The 10,701-nt window shown below is 45.2% G+C and overlaps 1 protein-coding gene across 1 annotated transcript; it reads left to right on the top strand.

The window, feature by feature from the left end:
- Positions 1 to 7,793: 7,793 nt before the first annotated feature.
- Positions 7,794 to 9,491, top strand: LOC146353475 (uncharacterized). Its single transcript, XM_084832267.1, has one exon. It carries the CDS (start codon positions 7,816 to 7,818, stop codon positions 9,097 to 9,099), a length of 1,284 nt encoding a protein of 427 aa, XP_084688393.1. The 5' UTR covers positions 7,794 to 7,815; the 3' UTR covers positions 9,100 to 9,491.
- The last annotated feature ends 1,210 nt before the right edge of the window (positions 9,492 to 10,701 follow it).

The following is a 10,701-nucleotide window of genomic DNA, read 5'->3' on the forward strand; positions in this document are numbered from 1 at the left end:
GTCGTTCCTTCCTCATAATGAATGAAAATACAGCAAGCTTCTCTGAATGAAAACCGCCTCATGATAGCAACACCAATGGAAATTTCTTAGGAGACAAAACAACCAATAGGGAGCACTAAAAACACCTGATAAGAGCTTAACTAAAACTCAAAAGATAAAAGTTCCAGATGGCTAAAAAAAAAAAACATAATTAAAAGGAATTTTAAAAGGAGCTTCTAAAACAAACTGCTACTCTGTTTCCATCTTCCCTGGAAGTCCCTCTTGCATTTTAAATATCTGCACTTCTGCTAGGTTTTACTCTGCTTGTATTTTTATTCTGTAGTTTTAATCTATTATATTTTATGTTGTATTTTCTGATGTATTTTTGTAGTTTTAATTTTGTGAACTGCCCGGACAGCTTCAGCATTGGGTGGTAAAAAATAAATAAATAAATAAATCCTGTCTGAATTGACTGACCAAATTGACTGAACCAAACCAAGATGTGAGATTCTGGCTACTTTCTGTATCGTACTTTGTTCCAGAATTTCCCTGTCATCATCAATCCATTTTGATGCATTTCACCAGAAATTTCCTGCCACACTACTGAAGAGCAAAGTGCAATACTTAGGATCCCATCAAGAATACAATGTTTTATTTCAGAAAAGGGGGGATTCTCCTGCAAAATCCATTTCACAAAAATGTTGCTTTCCACCCTAAATTAAATTGTTGAAGACACCCACATCCATCATCCTTAATATTTTGTGTGGATCCCAATCCCCATGATTTTGGACTTCAGTGGAGATATGGAGAGATGCTGGCAAAACTTCTCATATGCAGATTTGGGTACATGTTTCAAGGGCTCATAATGATGATCGCAGAAGATGTGAGCTTTATGACTCCCTGAATTCTTCTTCAGCTGGGATTAAAATCCAAGCCTGAGAAACATTATCAGCTTCACTTCCACCTTCCATCAGTTATACCCAATCCGCAAACCACCCTTCTCAATGAATGAAAAGCTCAGAGGCCCATGCAAGATGTGGTTTGCAAGGGAGGGCCCGATTTCCTAATTTCATTTAATAAGCCAAATTATTTCCAACTTTTGTGGAAATAGTTCGAGCCATTTTCCAGCCAATCTGATGTGAGTGGGGGGAATTCGATCATTTCCCATGATGGGCAATTTTTTCCAAGCACAATTCAGAAGAGGCTCACTCAAAACATGCTGATTTGCTCTTGAATTGGAACCACCTCAGGTTAGCTCATTTTAACCTCCACTTTCCTCTTCAACTCTTCTCACTGACTTGCTGCTTTTTCCCCAGTCCGGGGTTGGGGCATGCTTGTTCCCAGGTCCCACAGGAAAATTATACCATGATTAGGGATGGCAGAGAATTCCGCCACAGATCTCAGTGAGGCATTCGGCCCCCCAAACTCCGTGGTGGAATGGCCTGCCACCCCCCGCCCCCCTGCGGATCCCCCCCCCGGGACGAGACTTACCTGGGGCGGATCTTCCAGGTGGTGGCGGCTCCAGTGGCAGCTTTGGCAGCGGCGGCAGCGGCGGCTGGTCTTCCGACCGGCTGCCTCCACTGCCATTTGCAGTCTTGTAAAAAAAAAAAAAAGACGTGATAGGCTACGTAAAGATTTACGTAGCCTATCATGGCTAGGTTTAAAAAAAAAAAAACAGCTTACGGAAATGGCAGTGGCTACAGCTGTTATAGAAATTTCAGTTGTTGTATGTCTGTTATACTATGATTTTATAAGCTAAACTATGTCTATTCTACCTCAGTGTGAGACTGCTATGCTAGACAAAGACACAGCGCCTTATCAGAAACTCGGGAATGCCAAGAATGTGTTTACTAGGGTACAAGGCTACCTCTCTGCGCATGCCTAAATATGTAAAAGGTGCTGTCTGTTTTTTTGTTTCCCGCTCAGCTAGACAAAGAGATTAGTACAGCGCAGGCGTAAGACAGCCCCCAAAGGTCTTGCCTATATAAACTTTTGAATCACATCACTTGATTGTAACCTTTGATGGAGCGTTAGCCCCAAGGGTTGCCTTATTCTGCAGAATAAAATCGTGTTGGACCAGATCTCTGCCTCCTCTCGTTCTTGGTAAACGAATTAGAAGGTCTACCAGGGAAAAAGAACACAATTTTTGTAACAAATTTGGCGACCGCGAAGGACAGCCCTATGTGACCTGGGAGCTAGGCAAACGCTGGATCAACCCAAGCGGAGGGCGCCCTGGACCTTGTTTGGTTCACCGTGAGGTTTGAGGCAGCTGTTGCCTGGCAACCCAGCTAGCAAAGGACTCCTGAAGAGACAAGGCGAGTGGCGGTCTTTGGAAGACAGGACGAAACGCTGTCTGACTCTGGGGTCGTTTGGAGGCTGAGCTACGAGGTAAGTCGGATCGCACTGTCTGGGCCATCTGGGGAGTGTAAATCTCCCATTCTCGTCTAACTGAGCCTTGCTCAAGTAGCAGCAGTTGGACCAGAAAAAATAAAAAAAAACGGCTGGCAGGATGGGATTGAAACTTTCCGTAGGAGAACATAGCCAAGACCCACTGGGATGCATGCTTAAGAATTTCAAGTTGTTTAAATTAGATTATGGTGTCAAGATGACAAAAGATGAGCTCATAAAGTTTTGTAATGGGGAATGGGTAACATTTGGTGTTGGCTGGCCAACTGGGGGAAGCTGGGAGAAAAATGTTGTGTCCAAGGTATATAATAAAGTGATTGTTGATAACCATGGGGATCAGCTGCCTTATATTGATGCTTGGCAAATGTGGATATTGAAAAATCCTGACTGGATAAGAAAAGGTAAAGGTCAATACTGTAAAGCCATGATGGTTTGCTCCGAGGTGAAATCCAAGGTTCCTGTTCTTCCTGATTCAAGTCATACGGAAGGAGACCCTGCCCAAGGTGTGCTGAGTTTTTCCCATCCCATTCGGACCGTTAGGTTGGGAGGGGAGGTTGCTGGGGGAGGGAGGTCTCCCCCTCTGGAGAGCTCATCTGTTACATTTCCGCGTCTCGCTCCCTCTGTGTTGAAAAGCCCTCCACCATATTCAGGTTTGTTAGAGGAAGCAAGAACAGCTGAAAAAGTTGTAAATCCTGAGGAAAGAGATTTATTTGAAGTCTTAAAGATTGTGGCAGAATCGGGAAGTAGAGAGGATATTTTGAATGTTGTGGAAAAAGTTGCGGATGTATATTCGCCCCCTCTTTTGAGATCTACAGCCAGAAAGGGCTCATATGAGTGCAAGATGACAAAGGTGGGAAGACAGCTCCCCCTGCGGGAAGTAGTCGGCCCTAACGGAAGGGCTCTTGTTTATGTGCCATTCACTACATCTGACCTGTTTAATTGGAGGAATCAGAACCCCTCCTTAAGGGAGGATCCTCAGAAGATGTACAGGCTGTTTGAATCTATTTTCCGAAGTCATAATCCTACCTGGGGAGATGTGCAAACCATGTTAAATGAACTTTTAACTCCAGATGAAAAGCGGATGGTAGAAACACAAGCCTTAAGGCAAGCCCAGACTGAGAACGGAGCCGGTGGACCGCTCCCAGCCCAGGCATTGCCAGATCGGGAGCCGGGTTGGCAGGCTGGGTCAGAGGAGCTGATCCGCTACAGGCGGCTCATTTTACATGGAGTTCAAACTGCAGTCCCCAAGACTACAAATTTAAGCAAACTATATGAAGTCCGGCAGGGACTGACTGAGGACCCTAGTGCATACCTGCAGAGATTGTTTGATGCATTCCGTCAGTATAGTGATATTAACCCTGACGCTCAAGAGAATTTAAGGATGGTTAACATGATGTTTATTGCTCAAGCAGCGACGGACATTAAGAGAAAGTTGCAGAAAACTGATGGGGCAGCAGCAATGTCTCTGCCCCAGTTGATGGAGATTGCTTATAAGGTGTTTGTGAATCGTGAGAAAGTAGAGAAGAAGGAAGCAGATAAGAAGGGCAGACAGAACGCAGCTTTGATTGCAATGGCAATCACAGGGCAAGTCCCTGATTGGGCAGATAAAGGTTTGAAGAAGGATTTTGGAAAACAGAGAAAGCTGCATTTGGGAAGAGATGAATGCGCTTACTGTAAAGAGAAGGGACACTGGCGAAAAGACTGCCCAAAGCGAAAGGGGGAGAAGAGGGGGGCAATGGTGGCCATGGAAGGAGAAGGATCAGATTGACGGGGACCAGGGTCCGAGACCTCCACCCTGAAGAGCTGCCTGGCTCTGAAGGACCCTCTGGTTACAATAAGGGTGGAGGGAAAAGAAATAATGGGACTTATTGACACTGGAGCAACTTATTCCATGCTGCCAGAAGCACAAAAGCCACAAATTAATAAAGATAAAACCGTAATAATTGAAGGGATCGAAGGCCAACCCACTAAGGTCCCTTATACTTTTCCCCTTCTCACGAAGGTTGGAAGTTGTCATTTGGAGCATGAATTTGTTGTGTCTGAAAGGTGCCCAGTTGCACTTCTTGGACGGGACTTGTTGACAAAGTTACAAGCAGAAATTTTTTTTCGAGATGACAGGATGGTTGTTAGGTTGCCAAAGCAACAAGGATCTAACTATCAAATGTGTTTGCAAGTTTATGTGGATGAGAGCATGCGACAAACAGCAGATCACTACTGGGCAGCCGATGTGGCAAAAAGGGCCCCAGAAGATGTATGGGCAGGGAAGACTCCTGCAAGAGCAAAGTTTGTTAAGCCTGTGCAGATCAACCTTAAGCCTGGAGCTCAACCAGTAAAGATTAGACAATATCCCTTGTCACTAGAAGTCAGAAGGGGACTGAAACCTTTGATTGAAAAGTTTAAACGATATGGCTGGTTAAAAGAAGGAACTTCACCCTTTAATACTCCTATAATTGGGGTGAAGAAACCCCCCAAACCTGGAAAGGGGATTGAGTTCCGCTTAGTCCAAGACTTAAGGTCCGTCAACAATATTATCAGCGCAGATCATCCTGTGGTTCCAAACCCACACACCATTATAACCCAAATTCCCAAAGAAGCCAGATGGTTTTCAGTATTGGACTTAAAAGATGCGTTCTTTTCAATCCCTTTACATAAGGAAAGTCAGAAAATATTTGCATTTGAATGGGAAGATCCCGATACCCATATTAAGGTTCAGCTCTTGTGGACCGTCCTTCCGCAGGGACTGACCATGAGCCCAACAATCTTCATGGGTGCATTGCAGAATGACCTGAGGCAATGGAAAGAGGACCGGCCGTGGGTATCCTTGCTTCAATATTCAGATGACCTTCTTCTGGCCACCCAGACAGAGGACTCATGTGCTGAAGCGACTATCTCCCTCCTGCAAGAATTGAACTTGAAAGGCTATAAAGTGTCAAGAGAAAAGGCTCAGATTTGCCAGACCCATGTCACCTTCTTGGGCTACCTGATTCAGAAGGGAACCAGAGACCTGAGCACTGCTCGGTTGGACGTCATACAGAAGACACCGAGGCCTAAAGACCCTCGAGAGTTGCGAGCCTTCCTTGGGCTCACTGGGTTTTGTAGAATGTGGATACCTGATTATGGGGGGAAGGCGAAGCCCCTGTATGAAGCTTTGACAAAGGAAAATATCATCCACTGGAAATGGACAAATGAAATGGAAAAGGCTTTTCTTGAGCTGAAGCAAGCCTTGGTGTCACCACCCACTCTGGCCTTACCAGATCCCAACAAACCGTACCGGCTCTATGAACATGAAAATAAAGGAGTGGCATCAGGGGTTTTGACCCAAAGGACAGGTCCTTCCTGGAGACCTGTAGGATACTACTCCAAGACTCTGGATCCAACTGCAAAGGGATGGCCTGCTTGCTTGAGGGCTGTGGCAGCAACTGCGCTTTTAGTGGAAGAAGCCCAGAAAATTGCCATGGGAGCAGATATGGAGGTGCATACTCCTCATGGCGTACCTCAGATCTTGGGAAGCAATGGAGATAAATTTTTGAATCCGTCACGCCAGTCACGCTATGAGATTTTCCTGCTTTCAAGCCCAGGACTCACATATAAGAAGAGCAATCTTTTGAATCCTGCCACCTTGCTCCCTAAGCCAGATCTAAATTGTCATGACTGTTTAGAGATTTTGAGTCATGTGACTCTAATCAGGCCTGACCTCACTGATTCCTTATTTCCAAAGCCAGACCTTGAGGTGTTTGTAGATGGCTCCAGCTGTGTGATAGATGGAAAAAGATACACAGGATGTGCAGTAGTAACTCTCGAGAAGGCCTTATGGAAAGATCGTCTTCCCAGCCATTGGTCAGCACAAGCAGCAGAACTAACAGCTTTGACCCGAGCCCTAGAAATAGGAGAAGGAAAGAAAATAAATATCTTTACAGATTCGCGATACGCTTTCAGCACAGTACATGCAAATGGAGTGCTGTGGAAAGAAAGGGGCTTCATTACTGCTTCAGGACAGAGGATTGCAAATGGATCCCAGATCATGAAACTTTTAGATGCCCTGATGAAGCCAAAAGAAGTCGCTGTGATGCACGTGAAGGCGCATGGGAAGAGTGCCAATCCCGAAGAAAGAAGAGGCAATGCTTTGGCAGATAAGGCTGCAAAGGAAGCCGCACGGATGGGAGGTGAGGAGGTGCATTATGAAGGAGCCCTAATCCCATATTTGAGTACAGATTTAGTTCCGATCTACTCTCCAGCTGAGCATGAAAGAGCTCTTGAATACAAGGCAAAGCAAACTGAAGATGGATGGTGGGTAGTCCCAGGAGGCAAAGTGTTCATACCCAAGCCTCTCTTGAGTTTTATAGTGAGAGACTTGCACCAGGCTACACATTTAGGAGGAACTGCAATGGGGGATTTGCTTGTGAGACACATTGTGGCCCCAGGATTGTATGTTGAGACCCAGAGAGCGGTGGCTAACTGTCATTTGTGCCTCAAAAATAACCCAAAGATGTCCAAACCCCCAACTCAAATGGGAGGTCGCCCATGGGCTTACTATCCTTTCCAAAGACTTCAGATTGATTTTTCAGAGTTGCCCCGGACTCATGGATATCGATACTTATTAGTAATAGTAGACCAATTGACTGGGTGGGTTGAGGCTTACCCCACTCGCACAGCCACTGCACAAATAGTAGCCAAGATCCTGTTAAAAGAAGTAGTCCCTAGGTTCTTGTTACCTGAAGAAATTGAATCGGATCAGGGACCCCATTTTGTTGGACGGGTGACGCAAGCAGTGGCTCAGGCACTACAAATCAGCTGGAAACTACACTCCCCTTGGAGGCCTCAATCTTCAGGTCAAGTTGAGAGGATGAATCGCACCCTAAAGTCAATGCTTACTAAAATTTGCTCAGAGACTACGTTGAAGTGGCCACAGGCCTTGCCAATCACCTTAACTCGAATACGGTGCACCCCCAGGGGAAGTATTAAATTGACACCCTTTGAAATGTTATATGGACGCCCACCTCGGATATTACCTATGGCTGATAGTTTAAATGTAAACTTAGAAGTAGGGGCTTTAGAGATCCAAAAATATGTTACTGCTTTGCAGTCTGTTTTGTCTTGTCTTCACAGGTTTGCAGCACCATATCAATCCTTGCCTTTGGATGCTCCAGTGCATAATTTCAGTCCTGGTGATTGGGTGTTGATCCGGTCCTGGAAAGATGAACCACTTACTGAGAAGTGGAAGGGTCCATTCCAGGTTCTACTCACCACTCACACGGCTGTAAAAGTCGCTGGAGGAAAGAAGTGGATCCATCACACCCGCATAAAGGCATCACCTGCACCAGAGAGGGTCACACCGGAAGCTGACCCACCTGAAGGCCACCGTTGGAGCAGCAAACCACTAGAGGGACTAAAGTATTTGTTCAGGAGAGAGCAGTCTCCTGATGCTTAAACATGCATGTTACTCTTTCCTTCTTAAGTCTAGTTGTTTTAACACTTCCTACTCAGATGAAAGGAAACTGGTTTAAGAGACATGCTGAGCATATGTTTAAGCAAAACGGGGAGAATTCTATTCTTTACTATAAGCACCCATCAACTGTCAGAGACTTCACTTTGTTGCCTGCCTTGATCAGAGAACCGCAGGTAATAGTTGGAGCTCTACAGAAAGAGGGTACTCTCTTCTCGAGAGTCCCTGATGAATTGAGCAAAACTGAGTTTCGAAAGTTCAAATTCCAGACTTACACCAGGGGAATGTGTTTTTGTTGTCAACATTCTGGTGCTTGGAATAATAAAACCCTTAATTATAACAAGGCTAAACCTCTTCTAGATGGGTTGAGAAATTATTCACAGTGCACTGATAGGTTTTGGCTTTGGGGAAGTTTTAATTCCTCCTATTCTTCTTCCATTAATCTCGGTGACACTGATTTTGGCAGTCTATACCCCGAGTACCCTATGTTCTCTCCCAATTATTCTGGGATAGGTAGCATATGCTCAGGTTGGCAGATGAGAGATCCCAATCTGTGGTTTTTCTTCAATGGATGGGCTACCAATTACCACCCTGGAAATTACCAGTGTGTAGGGGTTGGGTATCTCACCATCCCGGTACAAGTGGTGAAAACTCCATCTAGAAGGAAAAAGAAAGAGGTTGGAGGGATGGGGCAACTTGTAGGACAGATGGGTAAGAACTGTGATGATACTGTAATAATTGGAAAACAACTGTCAGATTCAGAACCAAACAGGGTAGGGGGTGGGCTAGTTACGGGATTGCTTACCCTGGGTTCATACCCAGGAATTATTGCACAAGAAAATAGAAGAAGCATCCTAGGCCTCACTTGCCGTTTAGAAAAGACCATCAATGCCACAGCCATAATGGTAAGGGCCATGCAATCTGAAATTGAAGATCTCAGCCAGCTGGTGGCCCAGTATCGGTTTGTTTTAGATTATCTCTTAGCATGCCAAGGTGGCTTCTGCACCCTAGTAAAGCAAGGGTGTAGAGTAAAGTTCCATGATTTAAACAAAACCATAGAAGATGAAATCGCCAAACTACAAGATATGATTGGACAGAATTATTCAGGAACAAGTGATCCTTGGTTATGGTTGACTTCCTGGCTCCCTGATTTTGCATGGTTAAAACAACTTGTAATCAACGCAGTTTTGTTTGTTATGATACTATTGATGATGGTTTGTGCCTTTAAGTGTGTAGTCCACTGTTGGACCAAGGAGAGGTATGGGATTTAAGAAAAGCCTTTTGAGGGGGGAGTGTTATAGAAATTTCAGTTGTTGTATGTCTGTTATACTATGATTTTATAAGCTAAACTATGTCTATTCTACCTCAGTATGAGACTGCTATGCTAGACAAAGACACAGCGCCTTATCAGAAACTCGGGAATGCCAAGAATGTGTTTACTAGGGTACAAGGCTACCTCTCTGCGCATGCCTAAATATGTAAAAGGTGCTGTCTGTTTTTTTGTTTCTCGCTCAGCTAGACAAAGAGATTAGTACAGCGCAGGCGTAAGACAGCCCCCAAAGGTCTTGCCTATATAAACTTTTGAATCACATCACTTGATTGTAACCTTTGATGGAGCGTTAGCCCCAAGGGTTGCCTTATTCTGCAGAATAAAATCGTGTTGGACCAGATCTCTGCCTCCTCTCGTTCTTGGTAAACGAATTAGAAGGTCTACCAGGGAAAAAGAACACAATTTTTGTAACACAGCCGCCATTTGCGTTCCTTATTTTTGGCCGTCTTAGTCTACGTAAATATTTACGTAGACTATGACAGCGAAAATAAAGGGGAACGCAAATAGCGTAGCAGGCGCTATTTGTGTCCCTTTCTGATTTGCCGTTTTAGCCTACGTAAATATTTACGTACGCTAAAACGGTGAATCAAAAAGGGACGCAAATAGCGCCCGCTACGCTATTTGCGTTCCCCTTTATTTTTGCCATCATAGTCTACATAAATATTTACGTAGATTAAGACGGCCAAAAATAAGGAACGCAAATGGTGGCAGCCGTAGCCACCGCCATTTGCATACGCGGGTTGTTGTTTTTTTTCCCCCAGAGCCCTCCGCGGCTGGAAATCTGGCTGCAGACGGCTCTGGGCTGGGCTGGGCCTGGCCAGCTGCTCCGCGGAGCTGCCACGGAGCACAGCCGGCCATGGAGGATTCCGGGGGGGAGGAACGGATCGCCTCCCCCCCCCGTCGAGGATTCCAGTGGGAGGGACAGAACGCCTCCCCCCCCACCATCAACATAATCCGCGGAAAGGTAAGTGACTTTCGTACATCCCTAATGGCACCAGGTACCTGGGATACTAAGGGCACAATCCTATGCATGTTTAGACAGAACAAAAAGTCCTATATCTCCCAGCATGCCCCATCCAGGCATGCTGGCTGTGGAATGCTGGGAGTTGTAGGGCTTTTTTTCTGTCTAAGCAGGCATAAGATTGTGTCCTAACTGGCTCTTCTGGTAAAACTTGTGCAGAGCCAGGAAGGGGCCTCTGACAAGGGGAGGCCTCTTGCTAGTGGTGTGACCTACCTATGAGAAATCATTGGATAATTTCTCCTCCCACTGGAGAAACTCAGTGAAATTTTCCCCCTAATTTCTCTGCCCACAAGTAGGGTGGAGAATTTCAAGAGGTCATTTGTGTACACTCCCAGTATACACCTAGCAACTCCTAAAGAACTTCAATGAGTAACTACTGTTATAACAACATTATGTAGCTTGTTGCTACAATTGGCCTCCTCACCAGAGGACTGAAAAGAAACCAGAGCTGATTTTTAAAAAGGATCCAGAGAAGACACAGGAAGGTTTGCCTAAATTATGTCCAAAGTAAATGAGTGGAAT

This window comes from Heloderma suspectum, chromosome 2 (assembly GCF_057233095.1).
Source record: "Heloderma suspectum isolate Gila_16-S chromosome 2, 16-S_ref, whole genome shotgun sequence".
In the NCBI taxonomy this organism is placed as follows: Eukaryota; Metazoa; Chordata; class Lepidosauria; order Squamata; family Helodermatidae; genus Heloderma; species Heloderma suspectum.

Excerpts from the sequence above, each read along its gene's own strand:
- LOC146353475 (XM_084832267.1), top strand. The coding sequence starts at position 7,816 with ATGCATGTTACTCTTTCCTTCTTAAGTCTAGTTGTTTTAACACTTCCT.